The sequence below is a fragment of the Felis catus genome, chromosome B2, assembly GCF_018350175.1.
Source record: "Felis catus isolate Fca126 chromosome B2, F.catus_Fca126_mat1.0, whole genome shotgun sequence".
In the NCBI taxonomy this organism is placed as follows: Eukaryota; Metazoa; Chordata; class Mammalia; order Carnivora; family Felidae; genus Felis; species Felis catus.
In genome coordinates, this window is record NC_058372.1 from 24,386,757 (window position 1) to 24,410,532 (window position 23,776).

At 39.4% G+C, this 23,776-nt stretch overlaps 2 protein-coding genes across 20 annotated transcripts in view; one reads left to right on the top strand and one right to left on the bottom strand.

Moving 5' to 3' along the window:
- Nucleotides 1-23,776, top strand: part of FAM217A (family with sequence similarity 217 member A) — a 30,753-nt gene that overhangs the window by 982 nt on the left and 5,995 nt on the right. The window contains exons 2-9 of one of the 6 annotated variants that reach the window (XM_045057180.1): nucleotides 961-1,224; nucleotides 5,048-5,691; nucleotides 7,236-7,323; nucleotides 9,455-9,539; nucleotides 9,700-9,713; nucleotides 10,267-10,341; nucleotides 10,428-10,495; nucleotides 12,891-14,365. In XM_045057180.1, coding sequence (XP_044913115.1) covers nucleotides 5,177-5,691; nucleotides 7,236-7,323; nucleotides 9,455-9,539; nucleotides 9,700-9,713; nucleotides 10,267-10,341; nucleotides 10,428-10,495; nucleotides 12,891-14,109 — 2,064 coding nt within the window. In that variant the 5' untranslated portion in view covers nucleotides 961-1,224; nucleotides 5,048-5,176 and the 3' untranslated portion in view covers nucleotides 14,110-14,365. Of the gene's footprint in view, nucleotides 1-960; nucleotides 1,225-4,760; nucleotides 5,692-7,235; nucleotides 7,324-9,454; nucleotides 9,540-9,699; nucleotides 9,714-10,266; nucleotides 10,342-10,427; nucleotides 10,496-12,890; nucleotides 14,366-23,776 lie in introns of those variants that run through there. The other 5 variants (XM_045057175.1, XM_045057178.1, XM_045057179.1 and 2 more) reach the window with 5 other exon arrangements.
- Nucleotides 18,786-23,776, bottom strand: part of PRPF4B (pre-mRNA processing factor 4B) — a 36,764-nt gene continuing 31,773 nt past the window's right edge. Inside the window, exons 15-18 of one of the 14 annotated variants that reach the window (XR_006597599.1) lie at nucleotides 21,554-23,450; nucleotides 21,223-21,295; nucleotides 20,722-20,767; nucleotides 18,786-18,970 (exon numbers count right to left, since the gene is read on the bottom strand). Coding sequence is in view for 1 of the 14 variants with exons in the window: in XM_045057172.1 (XP_044913107.1) it covers nucleotides 23,247-23,450 (204 nt within the window). In the remaining 13 variants the exon portion in view is untranslated. Of the gene's footprint in view, nucleotides 23,451-23,776 lie in introns of all 14 variants that reach the window. The other 13 variants (XR_006597590.1, XR_006597601.1, XR_006597598.1 and 10 more) reach the window with 13 other exon arrangements.

Below are 23,776 nucleotides of genomic sequence, written 5' to 3' on the forward strand. Positions count from 1 at the left end.
AGGTGGAGACCTCTTTCTTCCAAGCAAACTTGAATATGTTACACTAAATATTATTTATATAAATAGAAAAGAACGAACCATGTTTTAAGCTATTCTACAGGCCAAGGAAGTGATATATTGCATGTAAGTTGATATAGATATAGATATAGATATAGATATAGATATAGATATAGATATAGATATAGATATATTAGTGTTACAATACCATTGACTATATGTCATATATATATGTGTGTATATATATATATATATATGTATATATATATATTAGTGTTACAATACCATTGACTATATTCCCTGTACTATACCTTTCATCCCCACCATATATTCTTAATCATTGCTCTAAATAGCAACTGATGGAATGTTTCCAGTTATTTGGCATATTTACCTTGGCTGAAATCAGAAGTAGGCCACGGGATTATATTTTATTTTTAGATAAACTCTCTGATGGATAAATGTCTTCTGCAATGGATAAGACTGCTTCAAGGAATCCATCTCATTCACTCTATGTGTGGTGCAGTGGAAAGAATACCATTCAGGACCAGGGTCAGCAGTCGGAGGCTGGTGCCCCACTGCTGTTGACTAGCTGTGTGATCTTGATCTCAGCCAGCCAGGTCTCACCCTACAGAACTAATGTCCTCTGATGAAACATCCTTCTAGTTTGTATCTTGTTTTGAATTTGGCTTATTTCCAATTCTGTTCTTCCATGGCCAAAAAATCTACATTTCCAAAACCACATTTGTAATATATGATTATTTTCTCAAAAGAAAGATGAGAGAGAATGTTCCTAAGCCAGTGCTCTCTTTCTTTCTTATTGTGACAATGAGTTGCTATGAAGGGCCAGCCGTGCCTCTCAGGTAGTAGCACTGTATTATTAACTAAATTGATCCCACAGCACAGCACCTGCAGGACGCTGCGTTGTTTTTCTAGTTAGGCTGATCTCTTCTTCATGACTTTTAGGTAAACGGCAATTCCTTTTTTTGTTCCAAAGAGGGCTGTTGTGTCTCCCGAACACCTTCCCCTTCCCCTCTGCCATGGTGGATGTGACAAGATCAGCTGGCTTCCAGAAGGCAAAATATTCAGTAATGTTCAAAGGGAAAAGATCATCTCCAAGTTTCTTAAAGAAAGCGTTCTAAAGAGAGTGTTCCGTTCAAAGCAAATGAGGTGGGAGGGCTCCGGCTACCAGAATGAGGACCTAAGCGACAACTTTCCTGGCACCAGAAAGTAAGTCCTGCTCCGGAAACTTAAACATTCAAAGTACATTTGGGATACAAGGCTAAGAGCATAGGCATTTGAAGGACAGGAAGCCATAAAGCTATGCAAACTGCAGAAATCTAGTCTTGCAGGAAAATCTAAATATAGGTAGACATATATGACTGAGAATTCATTCAACAGTATGGGCTGCAACATATACAGGTGTAGAATTTGCGAAGGTACGTGCTTAGCTTTTGGAAATATATCCCTATGGATCACTATCACATTTGTTCTAAGAATAAATAGGTCCTAAACAAGATTTTTTATGTTTTTGCAACAAAATGGTGGTCTCCCACATAAGGGAGCAAAGTGTTCAAGGTTAATTTTTAAAAGAGAAATGCAACTTCTAACCAAAAAAATATTTTTATACATTATTTCCTAAAAAGGAATTAGACAAATCCAAGAAAGTTAGGACATTTAAGGTACATGCTCACAGAAATGGAGTCCTAAGTTGGGGTGAATATAATTCGCTATGGCTGAAACAGAAAGCAGGAGCTGGGAAAGCAGGAGAAAAGGAGAAGCAAAGGTCTAGTTATCTAAATCATACACTAAATACAAATTGCCCAGAATTGAATTGAAATGTTTCCCACTGAATAGCCTCTTATGTACTTGGGAACAAAAATGCATATTACTAATTAGAAAATATGGCCTCGACTTTCTGAAAATATTTACATAATTACACTGAATAAGATTCCACTGCAGTAAATAACCAGCTGTGACATTGACCATACAGCAGGGAAGAATAAAGGGAAGTGGAGGCAAATACATGAGTAATGTAAAAATACGAAAGGTCTTGAAAGAGGTGAATGGAAATAGAAGGGTTTCCCTGAAGAATCATTAGAAGCTAAGCAGTGTTGTCACTGACATCTCTTTACATAACTCTGGACGACAAAAAGGAATGTATGTTAAAGGGCTTTCCGAAATAGTTTTCTGTTGGTCAAAATTGTCACTTTTGTCATAGTAGGAGAAACTGACTTGACCAGCAAGCCATGCTTACCTGCCAAGTGATTGGCCCAAGGCGTTCCTTCTTTCCACCAATTCAGACCACCTCCATTGCAATGAATGTAGTAGCTTGTTAAATGCCATGAGACATAGAACATCTCCCTTACCTTCCTTCACTGGATTAGCTAAAGAAGTGTTAAAGTAAGGCAAGTCTGATGATGCCACTAAAATCTGAATTCCCGGAGTGGCCTTGGGATGGCCTATAAGGAAAGTGCACTCTGTTGGGCTAAGGAGTGATGTTAGAGCTGCGTCAGAGCTACTATGGAAAACAATCCCCTGTCCAACAAATCCCCTTGCTCTCAAGGCAGGACTAGAGCCAAACCAGACTGAAGGGTTTGGAGAGGGTGTGATTCTCTTAGCTGTTTCCCTTAGATTTCACACTGGCACATCATTTCACACTTTTTCTCTTGTCTCCTCGCCACCTAGACTGGGGCTCCCACATAGATAGTGTCCAGGGACTTTGCTGTCACTATAGTTATAAACCTGTAGTACTAAAAACTATCAATTCAACAAGTGATTGGGGGGGGGGGCATGATTTTTATGCTAATGTCAAAGCATTAAAAAAATCTCCAGAGAAAGGGGGGAAGAGTCAAATTGATAAGAAGGTTTTTAGGAATATGTCCTGTCAAGAAAAAAAAAAAAAAAGAATCTTAGAGGATGTATTTAAGGATGACAAATCTGAGGGAGCTTAAGGGATCGGGAAGCAATTCATGTTCTGAAACAAAAGGAAAACACATAAACAAACATAACCCAAGGAAGACAGGAGATGTGTGAGCTAGAAAAGTGACGTGCATGCCCACGTGCACATATACACACATCATTTTTGTCTTCTATCCCGACAGCAGAAAAAAAAATTTCCCAGCTAAATATATTTGTAGAAAGTATCATCTGGGAGTATCTGGACTTAAATATTTACCCAATTCACTATTTTTAAAATAATTGTAAGTTGGGAAAACAATATATTTAAGGCTCAGGTTACCAATTTATAAAATAGGAATAACTATTCCCATCGTGTTATTAAAAGTATTAAATTGGTTAATCTATATAATCAATATAAAATGTTCAGCCTTATGCCTGCCACATGGGAACCCTATCCTAGCAAGTGTTATTTCTAGCAAATGTTATTTGTGGAGTAATTAAATTGATTCAAATATTTATTGCATGCCTACTATATGCCAGGGACCAGGCCAGATAGAATAAGTCCAGGCCTTGTCTTTAAGGCATTGAAAAGATAGTGACTGAGATATGAATGAAATGAAGAATTAGAATGTAACAGTGAGTAGGGAATTGTAAGCAAATCAGAATAACCCAAATGAAGAATCTTGGAAGAGGTAGCAATTTATTCTTCCTGAGGGGCTAAGGAAGATAATTTGTGAACTAGATTTATATGGGTAGGACTTAACTAGGCAGGTAAAAGGGGGAGGAGAAAAAAAAGGAGGAACTATTAAAGAAAAAGAAAAATGATGTATGTCCTGGCAGAAAGAGAGTGTTTAAGAAAACTGCAAAATGTCTGAGGTGTTGGACATGCAGGCACCAGGAGTGATAAGCAGATACTTAAAGCCTGGCTACAGAATTTGGACCTCATTCTTTGGGATTAGGAAGGCATTAGAGCAGGTCTATGTTTTATATCAGCAGTATGGAAAACAGTCTGGAGGACATAGCCTAAGAGGGAGACTTCCAAGGAGGCCAATGTGAAATTCATTCTCTTATATTTATTGTCCTTCTACTATGTGCTAGGCACAGTTTTAAAGTGATAGGGTAGATCAGTGAACTAGACAGTCAAGGTCTCCACCCTCACAGAGCTTTATACTCCAATGGGAAGAGACAGGCAATAGAAAAGCACACAAGATTAACAAGACTGTGAGGCATACAGTGAAAGAATAAAAATAGGGTCTTATGAAAGAGTAAAGTGGGTGGGAAGGCTTCTTGAAAGCCAAGCCAGGAAAGGCCTTTCTGAGAGGAAAATGGACATGCAGAAGAAGGAGACAGACACCTCTGGGCAGGGGGTGGAGGTGGGAGTTCCAAAAGCTGACAAACCCTTGAAATTCTGTTGGACATCTGGTTTATATGTGCATTTTCTGGGAAGACTCTCAAAGGAGCATGACATCTCTTCCCCCCAAATGTTAAGAACCAGTGCATTTAGATGCTTAATGAAACATTTTGGGGTTCGAATCTATAGTTGGATGTTCAACCCAACAGAATGCAATAGTATCATCAGCAAATGATTGCAAAAATGTCTTTCTCAAATGTCAATGCTTTCTTATAAAGAATATTGCTGATTTCTTTAAACATTCTTTACTTATACACATATATCTTTATATATTATTATATGTTACTTATACATATATATCTTTAAATATTCATTTACTCATACACATATATCAGCCATAAATATGTAAATATTCACTTACATATTTGTTATACATGTATATACACAATACTGCACATATAATAATATATCCATATCATATATATGCATACACGCTCCTTCCTCTCCCACCCCACACATTGATTTCATGGAACTGAAGTAAGAGATATACATTTGGAGGGCCAAACTGGTCTCCTATCATCTAAATTTATCCTAGATAGAAAAAAATATCAGCTTCTGTTCTTCTGTTGTAAGACCAATGACTGATCTGGAACCACCAGAGGTGGGCTTGCTCTCACCGGGGATACCTTCCTTCTTCCATTTTAATTAAATTTACATATTGTAAGCATGGATAGAACTGTACATATATCCGTGCACATACGTACATTTAGCCAGCCCGACCCCCTGGCTTCATTCAAACAGGTGCCAGGGACCTGCGGAGATCTCTTAGCTCGCGGTCAGGGTCAGGGCCAGGGCCCAGGAAGGCCCGAGAAGTCCCTGCGGCCGTGACCTCCGCCCTTGCGGAGCCTCGGGGCGGCCCCTCCACCTGCGATGGCTGAGTGCGCCTGTCCGTCCGCGAGGAGGAGCGGAGGGGCGCAGGGGCCCGGACTCAAGGCACTGCCCTGGCGGCGCGGCTCGCCCCGAGGGGCTGGAGGCCTGGCGACCCCCAGAAGGCTCCGGGTCCAGGCGGCCCCCGACCGGCCCGCGGCCCCGGAATACCGGTGGCCCCGGTGGAACGCGGGGCCGTCGCGAGCGCCCCCGCTCCATGGTAGTTGCCGGGCGACCGGGCCGCTGGGGAGGCCCGCGGAGCCGCAGCCCCAGCCCAGGCTGGCCTCGCTGGGCCCGGCCTGGGCCCCTGCGTCCCGCAGGCCGTCCAGCGCCGAGGGGGGCGCGCTCGCGGCCAGCCGCCGTCCGCTGCCCCCCCTGTCCTCCCGCTGCAGGAAGGCCGAGTCCGAGGGGGCGCCCGTCAAGCTGTTCGCCCCGCACGCGGAGGGACCCGGGCCTCGGGGCAACAGCGCCTTCGGGGACGACGCCGACGACGACACGTGGGCATGCGGCGCCATGGGGTAAGAGGCCGCGGCCCGGGGCGCCCCCGCGAGCCCCACCTGCTGTCACCTGCTCCGTGCCCCGGACCGAGCCACCCCCGGCCCGGGAAGGAAGGGTCAGGAGGGGTAGCTCACTAGCGGGCTTTGCGCCTCCCACCTGAACCTCTCTCCCTGCTTTCCTGTCCTGAGGCTCCTTTCGCCGACGCTTTGTCACAAAGGCCTCCTTGTCTCTTGGCCCCTCCTCCAGGTGCGGTAGCCTTTTCCAGGCACCCCAGGCCCTACTCCGTGGCACACACTTGGGGGGTCCCCAGGCTGTGCCACCTATTCAGCAAATTCCTTCCTCCTCCTTCATTGTTCCATCCCAGGGCCTGGCATAGAGCGGGTGGATCGATACCTGAATTGTACTCTTCTATTTCTTCAGGATCTGCCTCTCCTTCTAGGAGACAATAAATTGTAAATGATTAAGAAATATACTGATTACTGCGGTGGCTTTAATTTGTGATTCCACATAGTCATACATTAACCCAGTGATTGTCTTGTCTATTATCTTCTCAGATACTTCTACCTTATACAGTAGTGGGCTTAGAAACCATGATAGTTGGGCATGGAAAATAGTGTTTTGGTCCTTTGGGCCTTCTAGTGTCCCCAAAACATGCATGGGGGGCTATAAGGTTCATCCGGCTTTCAAATGGAGCACCTGTTTTGCCTAATGAAAAGCCAAAGAGTTCCTGGCCCTGTTTTATGAGTTCCAGATAATTGATGTATTTTTTCTAATTTGTTTTTTTTTTATTTTTTTAATGTTAATTTATTTTTGAAAGAGAGTGACAGAGTAGGAGTGGGGGAGGGGCAGAGAGAGGGAGACCCAGAATCTGAAACAGGCTCTAGGTTCTGAGCTGTCAGCACAGAGCCCAACAGGGCTCACAAACTCACGAACTGTGAGATCACGACCTGAGTCAAAATTGGACACTCAACGGACTGAGCCACCAAAGTGCCCCTCAAATTTGTATTTTTTAAGTGTATTTATTTATTTTGAGAGAGAGTGAGAGAGAGAGTGCAAGTGAGAGAGGGGCAGAGAGGAGGCGAGAGAGAATCTCAAGCCGACTCTGAGCTGTCAGCACTGAGCCTGACACTGGGCTCAATCCCACTAACTGTGGGATCACGACCTGAGCTGAAATCAAGAGTCAGATGCTTAACCAACTGAGCCACGCAATTGCGCCTCTAATTTGTATTTTATCTTTCTATCTGATATGTTTCCTTTCTCACTTAAGACCTTAATTTCCTAATCTTCTGTCAGTTAGATTTTAGAATTTGCTTTGTCTGTGTTTTTTGTTTGTTTGTTTGTTTGTTTGTTTTTTGTTTTTTGTTTTTTTTTTGTCTGGCTTGCACCTTATTTCTGGTTGATTTCCTATTGTTACCTCTTCCCTGTCCTCATAGTTTCTTTGTCCTCCATTCTAAACATTTTTGTAACCTCCTTTAGATGAGGAGCCAAAGCACAAGCTTTGAAAAAAAAAAAAATCACTGTTATACCTTACCCATCTATTGTGCCTGTCCCACAACCTGTGTAGGATTTTAAGGAAACAGAGATGCAAAATGGGAAGAAGAAATGGAGAGAACAATGGCACCACCCCGCGTGCATCCAGCATCTCGAAGGAGGTACAGCCTGTGGCAGTGACCTGAGCATTAGGCAGCTGCTTTGCTAAGACAGAGCTCCTGCTGAGTCTTCCTGCTGAGACCCCTGCTGCTTTGTCATTGTGAGCGGTTTGTGTGGGATGTTCCTCTTGGGAACTTGCACTAATAGCAAAGGGAAAATTGTTATTTCTCTTAATGAAGGAGAAATTCACCAGCTTCCCTCCAAACCTCAAAACGCTTCCTGTTGCAATTGGACTTCGTGAAAGATGCCACATTGATCCATCAGGCCGTGCTCACCTTGTAAAATCTTCTCACACATAACTTTGTGAAAAGTGTTGATAAGGCAGGTGGGATATCAAAGAGCCTAATCGTTCCCAACCTGTAAGGAGTTTGCAATCCCGCTGATGTCGTGCGGAGTTAATAGCTTTCCTTACCAGTTGACAAATTGGGTTATATTAATCTCTTATTTAATAAATTTATTTATTTTTGAGAGAGAGAGAGAGAGAGAGAGAGTGCAAGCATGAGCATGGGAGGGACAGAGAAAGAGGGAGACAGAGGATCCAAAGCAGGCTTCACATTGTCAGCCCAGAGCACATCCCAGGGCTCTAACTCACCAGCCCTGAGATCATGACCTGAGCCAAAATCAAGAGTCCCATGCTTAAGCCACTGAGCCACGCAGGTGCTCCCATATTAATAGTATTGGATGACCTCAGCCACAGTTAACAGCTTCCCTTTAAGGTGTCACTGTAAGGATGTTTCTCTCACATGTTCTCTTGTGCATTAGTGGACCAGGATCACAGAGCTGAAAGAAGCCTGATAATCTGTCAGGGAGGTTTTAAAAATACAAATAACTGAGCCTTACCTTCATCCTATTGAGTCAGAACTTGTGGTAATTTTTTTTTCAAGTATTAGTTTTAAAAAGGTCCCCAGATGATTCTCAGGAGACTAGACCTAATTACATGTTATCTCAGGGAGCAGGGAATTAACCTCCAGAGAAAGATAATCTGCAGGCTACCTTCCCAATGTTCAACTACCTTTCCTGTCAGGAGATAATTTTCTTGTGGGCCAGTTAAATCCTCAGACTGTATTTAAGCTTATTCTCCCTGTTCCTCTTTTAGTTTTGTGATGACACCTAATGTTTTATTTGTGTATTGCTTAGAGTTTAATTTACAAAGGGTTTTCTTATTTTGAGATAGGAAATAACTGAGTTTGCTCCTAAAAAGTTACTAAAAAAATAAAAAAATCCACCTCCTCATTTTGCCTATTCCAAGATAAATTGTTACAATCCTCTCCTACACACACCCCACATTTCCCCCCTCCCCCTGGCATAGCACAATGTCTGGAACATAAAATATTCAGTACATATTAATATCTTCCCCTATTCATTTCTTGACTTGCTTTTGAATACTTCCTGAGTGTTTTTTCAATATCTGGAGTCTAGAATGATTGGTGGGTTGGTCAGTGTTGAGTACGATGTGAGGATTAGAGAATTTTTTTTGGTCGATGGAAAGATTTTATAGGATATCAGATCCCATGTTCGGATACAGAAAATTTGGCCAATGTGCCATGGTGTACCAGGGACACACAGAACTGGATATTTTATTGTATTTTTAAAATCAGTTTTGAAAACCTATGTGTCATTATTTTTAACAAAATAGAGGCGCGCCTGGGTGGCTCAGTCGGTTGAGCGTCCGACTTCAGCTCAGGTCACAATCTCGCGGTCCGTGAGTTCGAGCCCCGCTTCGGGCTCTGGGCTGATGGCTCGGAGCCTGGAGCCTGCTTCTGATTCTGTGTCTCCCTCTCTCTCTGCCCCTCCCCCGTTCATGCTCTGACTCTCTGTCTCAACAATAAATAAACGTAAAAAATTTTAAAACAAACAAACAAAAAAACAAAAAAAAAAACCAAAATAGGAATGAAGCCATAAATCATTATAAAAGCCTTTCTATTTCCTAATGGGTGTCATCAAGTTGTTAACAGTTTGTTAACACTACCTGCTTCTCAAAAATGCTGGTAGTGTCCTTATAGGAGGGACAACGGGTCAAGAAACTTTGTGTTTCTTGTCAGACTTTATCTACAGACATGAAAAATTACGTACTTGAGCTTTTATTAAAGTGTTCTTAACATTGTTTTTATCCTAAAACAAATATTGTTTTAGAACTTGTGTCACTGGAATTTGGATTCAGAAATACCTGATCCTGAAAATAAAAATCTCCCACCTGGAAAGGATAGTGCAACAGGTGGTAAGAAATCCTAGATGTGTGTATTTATAGTTATAAACATTAAAAATTTATATTCATACTTGTAATACAAATAGCCACTTATATTAAAGGGGGTTTGTTTTTAATGCAACCAGTTTTATCTAACTATTAATTGTCATTTTTTCCATACACATTCTTTCAGGTTCAATTAACAAGGTAAGGATAAATGTTTGGTTTTAAATAATTCACAAAACATTATTTTAAAATTACATGTATGCTCATTAAAAAATTTCTTTCTTTAAAAATATCAATTTCATTTCTGTAGAGTTCTTCAAACAAGTCAAAGCCTTTTCTGTTCTATAGGGCTGCAAACTGGTCATTAAATTAATATTTTATTATGTATTTTTCAATATAATAATACCATAAATGGAAATTAACATTGCCAAAAGAGAAGTAGTTTCAGCCCTTGAGATTTATTGAAGCAATTGAAATGGTTCATTTCAACTAAGTAGTTGAAGTAGTGAAGAAATTAATCTTTCATTTACTTTTTTTGATCAGGATATAAAATACTTAACTATCAGTAAATCTTAATGTTATTCAAGGCTTATTAGTTAACACTGTTTAGCTGGTACTTGCAACAGATTATACCAGTTCCTGCTGAAGTCAGTAAAAACAAATGATTCTTGGTTAGAACAAGAATTATACAGTCTTAGAACAAGAGCAGGGAACAGAGATGTCTTGCGTTTAAAAGTCTTCTGCTGCTGTATAGAACCATTTGGAAATTTCAATAGAGCAACTGATGCTAGAACTTAATTTGTCAGAGCATGCTCACAAAAGAACACAGGTGGGATTTTATTCATCATACTCCTCAAGTATTTTTTTTAATGCATTCAGTTACTAAAATGTTGTCCATGGTTTTTCTGTTATCAGAATAGTAAGCAAGGGATGTTTCAGTTATGGAGTTATCCTCTTAACGAAGGAAGTAACATGGAGAACAGGTGAGAGAATATTTATTTTTATAAACCCATAAATTAGTGAAATATATTTAAATACAATGAGTTAACTATTCATCTTAGATACTAGGAAGAAAAACAACCTGAAGAAAAAGTATTGCCTATAAATACGGGGGAATTATGGAAACCCTAAACTAGGAAGTGGCTGGCTTACACTACAGAGATCATCAGTGTATGGGCAATTAAGAATTTCTGTGCCCTTAAATGAGAGTTTATATGGATAGAGTTTGGGCTTCTCATCGAAGGGAAAATAAACTGTAATAGGAAAATAATAGTCCATGGGGCAAGAATGATTTCCATCCCTTATGTATAAGGTACTGGTGTCAGCATTCTTACTTTACAGATGAGAACACTGAGTCAGGGCGACAAGATATGTAACTTGCCCAAAGTCATACAATGAATGGAATGGTAGAAACAGGATGTAAGAAGAGCTTGGTTCATGCTCATTAGCACTACAGTGTATCACTTCTCAGACTTTACTTATTTTTTGGTTCTTAAACTTAAGCATGCATCAGAACCAGCTAGAATGCTTCTTACAAACACAGGGTACTACTATGTGGAAATTACATTTATTGAACCCTGGGTCACTTTTACACACAGTGTGCTGTTTCATGGAGATCCTGAGTTCTGTTCCTCAGTTTTGTGCCCAGTTTTGACAGTGGGTGTGGCTCACTTGATAGCAGTCTCCCAGAGGACTTTACCTCTGTGAGACTCAGGATGAAACTCCCCTAAGCTGAAATTCAAGGTGTGAATCCAAGAAATGCTAAAGAGACCCTAGTGACTAATGCCCTAAGGGAATGTCGGTGCTGAGGGGGATAGAAAGGCTACTTTTACTAGAAGGAACTCAGCTGGGAACAAGGATTTCAAGGTAAGAGGTCAAATGAAATGAATTGAATTATATCACACTAACACAGAGCAAACATAAACTGAGTCAGTAGAGGGCAGTGGGTAGGATTACAAACATCCGGTCCCACCACTCTGGCTCTACCACTTACCACATGTATGACCTTAACCACTCTGCCTCGGCTTCCTTACCCATAAAAGGTAAACAGTAAAAGTGCTTGTCTCCTGGGGACTAAGCAGAACAATGTGTTTGATAGGTATTTGCTATTTATACTGGGAAAGCCTAAGATGTTGCAGAGTTGGAAGCCCAGGATCAATGAAATAGTTTATTACTGAGATTTTTCTCTTCAATATGCCATCAAGAAGAGAATAAAAGTAATATTTTTTATTTAGGGTTTAACATTTTGCAAAGTATGTTCATGTAATTGGCTTCTCAGACCACCTCAAGGTCGGTATTGTCCTTACCATTCTGATCACTGGTGGCAAAGGGATTCAAACCTAGGTCCCCACTCCCAGATTCCATGCTCTTTTCACTAAACAACGTGGATTGTGTCTGTCATCAATTGTAGATTTCAGGAGACTTTCCTGTGGTTTTATAAAGGCAAGTTGGTATAACTAATATTTAGCTAAAGAAATAAATTTTTACTCTTTTCTGTAGAAATAGAAGTATTTTTCAAAATCCTTCAAGAATACTTTGCTGTCTTTAATATAAACTGGCATTAAAAGAAGCAAGAAGATAATGAGACTTTACATGTCAATTAATGCTTCAACTCTTTCAATGTCAGTACTTCTAGTAAGCTTTAAAAAAATGAACTATTTTAAACTCAGTGTTCCATGGCCTGGCTCTTATGCAGTTTTCATTCTAATATAATACCTAGAAGCATTAGTCATAAAATAAAAGAGCACTTCCAGGTGAAAATTACAATGGGATAATTTTTTTTTTTTTTTTACCTGTATGGTTCCTTTCTTTCTTTCTTTCTTTTTTTTTTTTTTTTAAACTATGGGATAGTTTTTGATGAACATTGTTTTGTTTCCTTTTATATGGGCATAATTTTTTTTAGACCACAATGGCTAATGTAGAAGGCTTTATTGAGTAACCTAATTACATTCTTTGAGCTTCCTTTTATCTAATCCTGGGTCATAAACATGTCAATGCAATTTCAGTTTGAGTTGGATAGCCCCCTTCTCAGACATCATCAGTGCAGATACAATCTATTCATAGGTAAATAGATTAATTAGCCACTTTCAACCCAGTGGCCATTCATAGCCACAGCCATTTGTGGGTATAACAATCTAGTTTCCTGTGAATGCACACAGGGATATCCAGTTAATATTCTAATCTATACGTTTAAAAATGTATATTGTTTTATGTACTTGAGCATATTTGGAAGTTAACATCTGTCAGTTACAGATAGATACACATAGGCCATTGGAAACTAAACATTAACCAGTCTTTGATAATTTTACTTTTTGATTATTTTAATAGCATTTTAATTCCAGTCAACAAACCATTCATTAACTAAATCATTTTTTAAAGGGATTTCAGAAAATCATCCGTGGAAACTGGCTTTAATGTAACCAATAATCCCATAAGGCTCTTTACTCTGAACCACTCACTTGTAACAAGTGCTTCAGTTGAGAAGCAAGTTGGTTCTTACCCTGGACTGCAGATACCATCGGTTCTCTGCTGGCCCTATGCTGATGGAGACTTTTTGAAGGACAGAAATGAGCCTTATATTAACTTATGTTCGACTATAGAAAACAATAGTGGTGAAACTTTACCTGCTTTAAATTGGAACTTGAAATATGGAAACAGCAGTGTGGAAGAAAACTTAACAGATGAAAGTGATTTATCAGAAAATGAAAAAGCAAATGATAGTTTGCTCCCCTACTTTAAAAAGATGGACCTGAACTTAAAGCCAGAAACAATAGTAAACGTTGAGGAATCTTTCACAGAGGAACCAAGTGAAGTATTTCCATATCCTGATTTTCTCCCTTCTCCTTTCAATACCCTGGACTTGCACAAATTAGCCCTTTCAAAATCTGAAAATTGGAAAGTGACAGTAGATCCTCCAGAAAGCTCTGTTGAACGTCTGATAACTCGTTTACTAGAAATGGAAAGATTGCAACACATGACTATCCAAAAAGAGAGGCCCAGACTACAAACTACCTTCTGTACTCTGGCAGCTACTGAACGACCCTCTTCCTCCAAAGCTATACCCAAAGTGAGACAGCCCAAACTTTCAGACCCTTTGAGTCTTCAGACGACTTGTGTAGATAAAAGTCGTGAAAAAAGAAAAAGCAATTCTGGATCTTGCAAGCTTGAACAAAATGCTTCAAAATGGAATTGGAGCAATGCCGGCAAATATAAATGGAATTCTAGACCAACATCTCTAAAAAGTTCATCCACCACCAAACAATTGGTTGCAACTTGTGATGACTTTAGGAATCTCAAAGGCTCCATTTTAAATCCATGCCAAGAACTCGCAACCAAGCCTACTCCTTCTCAAACAACTCAATCATTGGTTAAAATGGTCTCAACAAGATGTCTGCCACCGAAGTCTCCAATACCAGTCTCATCTATACCTCTGTCTTTCCCCGAAAATCAGAGAGAAGAAATTAAGGTACCAAGGACCAAAAAGAAACTTTATCAAAAAAACATAGCACTGAACAGACCATTCTATATTCAGAAGCTAAACTGTTTATCACCTTCCTTTACAGCTAAGGGTAAGTGTTCACCTATTGACCAAAAATAACTTTTCTTTCATACATCTCAATGTGAGCAAATCTGTTTCCAAGAAGCTTGGCTAAAACGTGGTTCATCATTCCGAGATACAAGTATTACACACATGCATGAGTAACTTGATGTGATGTGGAGTGGAATTTGTAAAAATCATTGCTGAGATGTGTAAATATAAATTCAAGGGCTTCCATACTGACATATTTGGCAATCTTTTGCATGTTATGTTTCAAAGGAATGTTTCACTTAGTAAACTGTTCTTTTCAAAAGAATATTCTCTTTTGTTGTGATGGTTTCCTAGTGTAATTCCATCATCAATGAATGCTATAATCAACTTATTGCTGGTATATTTTGTGTTCTATTATAGTTTGAAGAGTGTAGTTACCTCTTTTTAGTTCTTCCCACTCTGGTTCCTTTTTCCTTTCCTTTACTGCCTCTACAAATCTCCTTTGTCTATCATTTTGACCAATCTTTTGAGTATTTGCTTGGCCATTAAAAGCTAAAATACTTGCTATTTTGTTAAGTTAATATGTGAGAGCCCCTGGGTCCTCCTGTGAATCTTAAAAAATGTTCCTTTCCCAGGTCCTTGGTCATATACATGAAAGCAAGATCAGTTCCCTTGGAGACTAACTATAGTTGTAGATATGAAACAACCCTCTTCCACTCAGACTAAGTAGTTTTAAAATGTCAAAGGTAAAATGAGAAAAGGTTGCTGTCCACAAGAGCAGCCAAAATCTGTTAGTGGAACTTTTCCTCAAAGTTCTTTGTTGCTGGAAGTCTTAACCCTGGTTAGTTGAAACTCAAACAGCTGAAGTTTCTTATTTAAAAAAGTGTGTGGGGATTGGAGGCAGGGGGAACTATGTGATGGACACAGCTTACTGCACCTAAGAATCAGGGAAACAAAAAAGCTGAGTCCTGGGTTCTATCGCAGGTGCACAGACACAGAATCTTTTGAGAGTGGGGCCAGGGAACCTGCCTGGTAAACTTCCCAGGTGATTTTAATGCAGGTGGTTCTTGGATCCCAGTTTGAAAAACCTGAAGGAAAAACTTGATGCAAAATGCTCAGGGTTGGTTGGTGGGGATCATGTGCTTTGGTTTTCAGTTGATGGTTGGTGAATTCAAATGAGTTTTTCTTAAACATTAAAAAAGTAACACAGGATTAAAACTTTTAGGTTACCCAAAGGAAAATGAGAAATAAAAGGCCTGTTCCCACTCCCAGCCCCCCACCAAGGCAATTGATATTACATTTTTGTGTAGCATCCCCCCGCCCCCTGTCCCCCCCCCCCCATAAGATGAAATAACATGGGATCCAGACGGCGAGGTGAATTTTCAGACGATTCAAATACACGCTGAAGACAGCAACTGCAGCTCAGTTTCCTTTGTGCTATTTGTAGTCAAAGAATAAGGCTCAAGGAGTTTGCCTAGAAGCAGAGGTTAAAGAGAGCATGCTTAGTTTTTAGATTAGTTTCCAAGAATTTTCTGGAACTGCATCAACACAGCAATAGAAAATTAACTGTCCAGGATCCCTTGTCATAGAACAGAATTTTGCCTAAATCCCACACAGTTGGTGTCATTATCCAAAGTACTAGAACATGCCTTTGATAGAATACAAAAATGGACTCCAGCTTTCACTCTGTTCCAGCTTGCAACGAATGATCTTTGTGGTTTCCCCTCTCAATCACCCTTACTCTCATTGTTTAAAAAAATTTTTTTTTAATCTTTATTTTTGAGAGAGAGACAGAGTGTGAGAAGGGGAGCGGCAGAGAGGGAGACACAGAATCTGAAGCAGGCTCCAGGCTCCAAGCTGTCAGCACAGAACCTGATGCAGGGCTCGAACCCACAAACTGTGAGATCATGACCTGAGCTGAAGTCAGATGCTCAACGGACTGAACCGCCCAGGTGCCCCATCCTTACTCTCATTCTTACAGCTCTGAGTATTGAGACTTATTTGCCAACCCTTGTACCCATTCTCATTTCTACCTTCTTTACTTGCTTGCATTTTATCCCTTCACCTTTAGGGTTGTAATGATGTAATTTTTATCTGTGAAAGCTTCAGGAAAGGGACATGCCTGTTCTGTTCACCACTGTATCCCAAACAATCATTGGTTGGCATGTAGATACCCTTCACAGTACATAAGGAAAGGACTTTACCCAGCTTTGAGGACTGTTAGGTGACACAGCAGTTACAGGCACTGGCTCCAAGGCCAGACTGAGTCTGAACCCAGGCTCTGCCACTTAACAGCTATACACCTCAGTCAGGTTCCTTAACCTTGGTTCTTCACTTTCCTAATTGGTAAGGTGGATAGAGTTATCTTTTATCTCATATAATCATGTGAGGATTGAGTAAAGTGCCTGGCAAATTACAAAATAGATCAGGGAAAATAGGAATGACACAGGAGAGCACACTGAATGGAATGAGCTGCCTCAGCACTGAATTCACTGTCACTGGAGTAACAACTCAAGATTATTAATGTCCTACATCTTACAAGGCATGTGCCAGGCATCAGGGACACGGTATGAAGTGATGCAGACACTGTCCCTGGTTGTCAAGATCAGGAGTGGGAGTGGGACATGGGCAATGGGGGGGGGGGATATTTTAGAGGGAGAGGTAGTAAAAGATCACGGTCAGCAGTTCCATGAAATAGATTCCCATGAATAGGATTGCTTTGGGAAGTGGGAGGAGACAGATTCTCAGCTTTAATGTCTTAGAGGTAGGGCAAATTTCTTACTGCAAACATAACCAGGCCACTTTATTTAGGACGTCATTAGACCTGAAAACAAACAAACAAACAAACAACCAAAATAGCTACTGAAACACCAGTTTTCAATTAGTCCCAAATTGCTTTATTTTTTTAAGTTTATTTTGAGAGAGAGAACCGACAGGGGAGGGGCAGAGAGGGGACAGAGGCTCCAAAACAGGCTGTGCTGACAGCAGTGAGCCTAATGCTGGGCTAGAACTCACAAACTGGGAGATCATGACCTGAGCCGAAGTCAGCTGTTTAACTGAGCCACCCAGATGCCCCAGTCCCTAATTGTGTTCAATGTAACTATGTAAAAAACACATTTGCAGCAGTGCAGATTTCAATTATGAGGCAAAGGTACTAATTTTAACACGTCATGATCATTTGTAAAAATAGTTGCCAAAATATTTTGTGTTTAAATGGAGTCCCTAAAATGAGGTTGGAAGAGGCATAATGTACATAGGAAGATGTAGCCATCTTGAGTTCATCTTGTAAAAGGATAGCCAAACATTGCCTATTTTACCCCTACAAGGAAAACTCACCACTGAGGGTGGGGGCACAGTAGTTACCAACAAAGTCAAAAGACTTGACTTCCAACGGCCTTGAAAAATAGCCAACTTCTACTAATTTTTTTTTTTTCAACGTTTATTTATTTTTGGGACAGAGAGAGACAGAGCATGAACGGGGGAGGGGCAAAGAGAGAGGGAGACACAGAATCGGAAACAGGCTCCAGGCTCTGAGCCATCAGCCCAGAGCCCGACGCGGGGCTCGAACTCACGGACCGCGAGATCATGACCTGGCTGAAGTCGGACGCTTAACCGACTGCGCCACCCAGGCGCCCCAACTTCTACTAATTTTGAAGAAACATCTGGCAGTTTGTAACAGACATGTTTAAATTGGAAGTTAATTCTTTCCAGTAAACTTTAGTTGAATTTGGCTTAATGGCTTGCTCATAAATTCCCCATGTTTAGCTCTCTAGTATTGAAGCCTTGTCTTACTTAGCTTTTGGATCTTTCGATTTCCTCAATGAGAGAAAGCACATCTTTCTCTTTAAAGTTTGCAGCAACCTCCTCCCAAGCCCAATACACTCTGATAAAAAACAGGATCTCAAGACTCTCATGTCACTTTAGAGGAATAGCATATGGTCATTAATCGTCTGCTAGCCCAAGCAGAAAACAACTGGGGCCTTTGGGGGGGGGAGGGTATCCAGAACCACTGCCATTTGGCTCATTTCTTCCCAAAACCAGGAATCGACCACTAATGAGAGAAGGGAGCATCAGCTAGGTCAGGTGTATTCACACAGCCACACATTCTGGCTGTCTTCCATTCTCAGTCCTGCTTTGTGTGTTAAAGAGCCACTCAGCCTCACTGCCACTCTTAAGCATTTTACACGTTGTTTTGTTAAGGACATTTCCTTAAACGAAAATGGACAGACTAGAGTCCAGTATTTGTCAGCCTTCCCCATCTGCAATGAACCAACTGAATGAAATCATTACAGAAGAGAAAGTTCTCTCCTTACTATGTTTCTATTATTAGGAAAACCAAATCAGAACTATATGTACCAAGAATAGGAATCCAACACCCTTCGTTTGGTGTGTGTTGTGCACTTAGTCGCTAGGAAGTATTTTGATGTTTGTAAGGAAGATACTAGGCTGTTTCCAAACAGCAGGTTCTGTGAAAGGGCATATTCTGCCAAGTGGTTTGGTAAACTTCTCTCTATACCTTTGCCCTCACTGGGATGCACATCAGATGTCTTCTGAGAACCTGTAAATACCACTCTAACTTAATCCGGCAGTTGCCAATCAGATTTGAGTACGGAATACCTTTCGAGGCAGATCTATGAACACCAGTAAAATAGCATCTAAGAAACTTTAGGTAGGAAATGGTGTTTTAATTTAAAACTAAACACAAAATACCAAACTGGAGCAAAGGAAAAAATCAGGAGACAATCTGGTAACAAGAGGCATATTTTATTAAGGTTTCCCAATAATTGGAAACATTGTTTCTATTTAAAATGCAAGTTACAATTCAAATGATACCATGAGTAATTGGGATACACATTGAGTATTTTCAGAGACCAGCTTCCATATCTTGATCACTAAATGGAAAGATTCTTCAGAAGAACAGTCCCTTACCCTACATACAGAAGGAGAAAAAAACAATTAAAGATGCCATGATGATATCTATCAAATAACTGGAAAACATTTTAAGTCAATTTAGTGTACATTATTGACATGTAAAAAAACACAAATGAATCTGTAGTGAACACTTCCAAAAGGAAGACATTCCATCTAGGAGAATAAAACTTGTGTTGCATAATATATGCTTGAACTAGTATACTACAAGGAAAGAAACACTTTATGAAGCCCAATTTCTAATGATATCATCATAACTCATGAAAGGAAATTACTTATTTGAATGTCTACTTCTTTCCTATCTCCACCATTTAAAAAGGGCATTCCTTAACTGCCTGGCCTAAGTTTGAAGATATGTGATTCCTGTGTCATTTCAGAGATTTTATTTCTACCTAGCCAGCTCCAGTAACCAAATGATGATCAAGTACAGGTAAAGCAAAGCAGGATGGATGCAAATATGAAACAAATGTGAGAACATTACATTTCTCTGCTCTACCACATACCATAAAACATATGTTTTTCATATTGTAGAAATGCCCTGAGTATTTGTTTTAGAGAAAAGAGGTGGTTATTATAATGGGGAAAAAAAAGTTACAGTATTTTACAAATACAAAACTATTTTGAAGTAGTAGAGTGGAATGAGTTATACACTGGGTTTGAATAAACAGGATGCTATTAATAAGGACTTAAGGGTGAAAGTGAATACTGGGAAGGTCTTCAAAGTTTATGACCAGATGCTCCCTTCCTTCAAAACTTGGATATTCCAACCTGAATTCTGAGACCTGTGAGAATAAGGTCCACCTAGAATGGGCTCTCCAATGTATGTGCTCTCTGGATCTCACCTACCCTCTCACTACAGAAAGTAGGACCTTTTTGAGGGTTGTGTCCTAAGACTTAGGAACCCTGAAGTCTGACACATTCACGGTATATTTTGCTGTGAAGTGTAATAAAACAAAAAGTTTTACCAGAGATTAACTTATTTGAAAACTATACAGCTACTGTGAAATATGAATGTAGGTTAAAGGTAATTCAACTAAATAACCATAATCAAACACACAGGTCTTACCAAGCTCTGAATTTCTGCCTCTGCAAAATTACAAATTCTAATCAAATCCTGTGTATGTATATAAAGAATGTTTACAGAGTTCCTTTCAAATAGACAAATCTAGGAATGCTAAATTTGGGAAGATTGACTTCTCTCATTTCCCTTAAGAAGAAAAACTGACAGTGACTCTAAATACTGTGTCTATTTTAAGACCATGATTGGCGCACTTGTGAAAACAAAGGGACTAAAGGAAAGCTGGATTAAAAGGAAAGAGGATTAAGGGAGTTGAATAATAGTGTTCTTCAAATTCCACGACTTGCTATTCTTTTGCATTTGCCAAGGAGATTAGACACCTAAAGCTAAAGACTGCTTTTTTGATGTACCAAGTTTTGGTGGTTTCCAGTTTCCTAATAACCCCTAGGGACCAATTCTGAAGGCCACGTGTTTAATGTGGAATCTCGCCATTGAGGAGTCTTTCCTACCAACCACTCAATGACCACTGTTTTTACTGTAGGGGAGGGAAGAGAGGGGAGAGGCAGGAAGCACAATAAAACAAGCATGTACAGATGAACACAACAGCACTACTACTCTAAGTGCCAAACATTAACGAAACCCAAATGATAAGGCTGAAAACTAAAAAATTAGACAAAAATTAAATGGAGGATTCTTTTTTGTTTGTTTGTTTTAATCTTTTATAGGACAGAAACCTTAGCTCATGTCTTCTGGCTGTCATCATCTTCCACTGAACTGCACCTAAAACACAAAGAACAAGTAACAAGCAACTTTGTTTTTTAAAGAATAGGTAATAGTTTTGAAGGCATAAGATGAACTGTCTCTAGTGGAAGTTAACTTACTTAAATAATAATATAAAACGAAGCCATGAAAAATCACCAGAAGCATCATCAAAATGTTAACTATTTTGAGTGAAAATAACTACAAAAGACTCGAATATGCAGCATATGATCACCAAAATAAAGTAAATCATGGTGGGAAAATCACTACCCATTTTGTTAAGGTAGAAAAGCTGCACCTGTGAAGCCTTTTGTAAAAGGCTTCCTTCTACCTGAAGATGGAAACCAGCTTGTATTTACTTTAGTAAAGTCTAAACCATGAAGAGACGGGGTGTAGATTCAAAGTTGGCTTATTATATCATCTATCACCTTCCTGGCTGTAGTTCATTTCATGTCTTTAAATGGAGCAAAACCCACCAGAAGAATGCTGCTATTCTGATTTTTCCATTCTTGAATGCACCAAAACGTGCATCTTGTTGTAATTAGGTGCCTGGGTGAATAAAAAAATCCCATTTACAATTTAAAAATATTATTTAAACCCCAAAAATCTGATTATTTTCCACATTGCTCAGGAAGACAAGCATTAATTTTACCACCCAAACAGAAAAGATTCATATGCATTTCTGAAAAAGCTCCCCTACCATGTTTAAAAATACGAATTCCTTTGTGTTGCAAAACCAAGCTGATTTACATGATTTTGTCTTAAATTGTGGCTAAATGTTTATCTACACATGCTGTCAGAAATAACCTTGTTAAGAAGGTGAAGCTGGTGTCTCAGCAAATCAGACCCCTTGGAGAAGGCGTTGAATGGCCTGTGCCCCGTTTTCCTTTTTTCTCTTTCCGCACCATCAGAAGGAAAAGTGAGAAAATAGCAGAAACATTAGTTAAATCCTGAATTATACCCCATAACCTACAGGAATTATCTCACTACACTGAAAGCTGACAATATTTGCAGGATTCTTTTGATGAAATAATTAGGATCCTGATTATTAATAAAATGATAAACTTGTGGCTAGGCTTTACATCTTTAACAAATAATTCTTTTAAAGACTTAAAGGAAGAAATGAAAGGTTGCTTTTAACTAGTTATGGTTTACCTGACTTACCAGCACTGAAGACAAAAACTTTTAAAAATGGCTACAAATGCCTTGTTCACAAAAGACTTTATTATCTAGTGATGCATACTGAGAACATACAGAAATCTGCATGGTCCACTTCACATGCAGTAGAACAATCTTCACTTTACAATAAGTGAGTGTCAACTGTTTTATGCAATAGACAACACTTTAAAGTCACATTCTTAAAGAAAAGCTTCATTTACAAAAGAAATAAAAGGTAAAGAAGCAATTACCGCTTTTAAAAAGCAGCTGCTTTGTTCAAGAGTGGAAGGTTTATGCCTGTATTGAAAGACAACATGATCACAAATAATGAAAACAATGAACAAATGAAAAAACACTTTTACCATAAAGCAGTACACTTTCAAAATGACATACAAATAGTTAAAAATTTCATTATGTTGTCTAACTTTTAAATATGAGGACTCTCAGAATTAGGCCTCAACATTTGTAATTAGTAAATGAAAACTACGCATTGTTTCTATGTCACTACGAACTGTATTTAACAAAATGTATATAAAGTCTATAGCAAGTTGATTTAAAAAAATTAAAGTTAATAAGAAACAGTACACTGAAGGCGCTCTATCCATCAAGCGCACTCTTCCAATTTTAAATGTGATGAACAGAACAGAAATTGTAACTATGCCACAGTCGCGATGCCAAAAAAGAAAACGAGATCAGTTAGCACACATGCAGGGAATTCCGCCACAAAGCTAATATCCCTCATTTGTCAACTGTTCCAATAAAATAACGTCTTAAAACGCCAGTGATGTTGATGGTTTAGCTTACCTTCAGTGTACTGAATGTTGTACACAACCTGCTTTAAAAGAGGAGGCCGTCCCTGCAGGCAGGCTCAAGAAGGAACAGACCCCCTTCGGCACTGACTACGCCAAGGGCATGCCGCTGTGGCCTGCACACACACACCTAGGAAAATGTGAATATAAACAGCATTTATGCTGGCCATTTTATCTGAAGACCAATATGAAGCCAAGTTTGCTAAAAATAAATCAACCACCCAACATTACTACTCCTCTTATAACAGATGCTTTTGTCTTTTATGTGAACTGCAACCATATACATTTGCACTGTAATTCTGTGCAGTCTTGGCAATTAAAACAGTTCTACAGTGAAATTTCACATAAGACACAAAACAGATTAACTAACATTTCTAAAAGAAATATCACCCTTGGTGTTAATTCAAATATATCATGCTTCCTCAAATTTGCTGGAGAAATATTTATAAGTTTATATACATTAATAAACTGCTGTGAAATTTCTTCAGTCTTTGTATTTAATTACTCAAACCCTTGGAGCTTCTTCATCTCGTTTAAATTTTTTCCTGGATGAAGGCATGCTGTAGGGCCTGATTGATGCTAATTCGTTTAGCTGGGTCCAACATCAGGATCTGGTCCAACAAGTCCTTTAGCTGGTGTACTTTTTTACGTTGGTCTTCAGGAAGTCGCTGGCACCCAATCAAGTCAGCCAACAGGTCCTTGGTTGGATTAATGGTGCTCATGACAGTAACCTTCTCCTAAAAATAATTTTTAAAATGTGTATGTCTAAATGAGTTACTAAGTATATGTAACTTAGACTGCTTCGTCTATCAAGACTTCTAACATAGATTATCATCTACTCATTGAAAACTTTGACACAGCTTCCTCTAGTCTACATCTTTTTAAGAAGCAACCAAAAAACTTCGATGGGGAAAAAAAAAAATCAACCCCAAGTTAGCAATGACAATTTTTAAAAAACACTGTAATTTGATTTTGTAAAAAGAGAGAAAATGTCAAAAGAAAGAAGTCTGTGAAAACCCTAAAACAGTTTAATAATAATTAACAGTAAACACTTGAGTTTGAA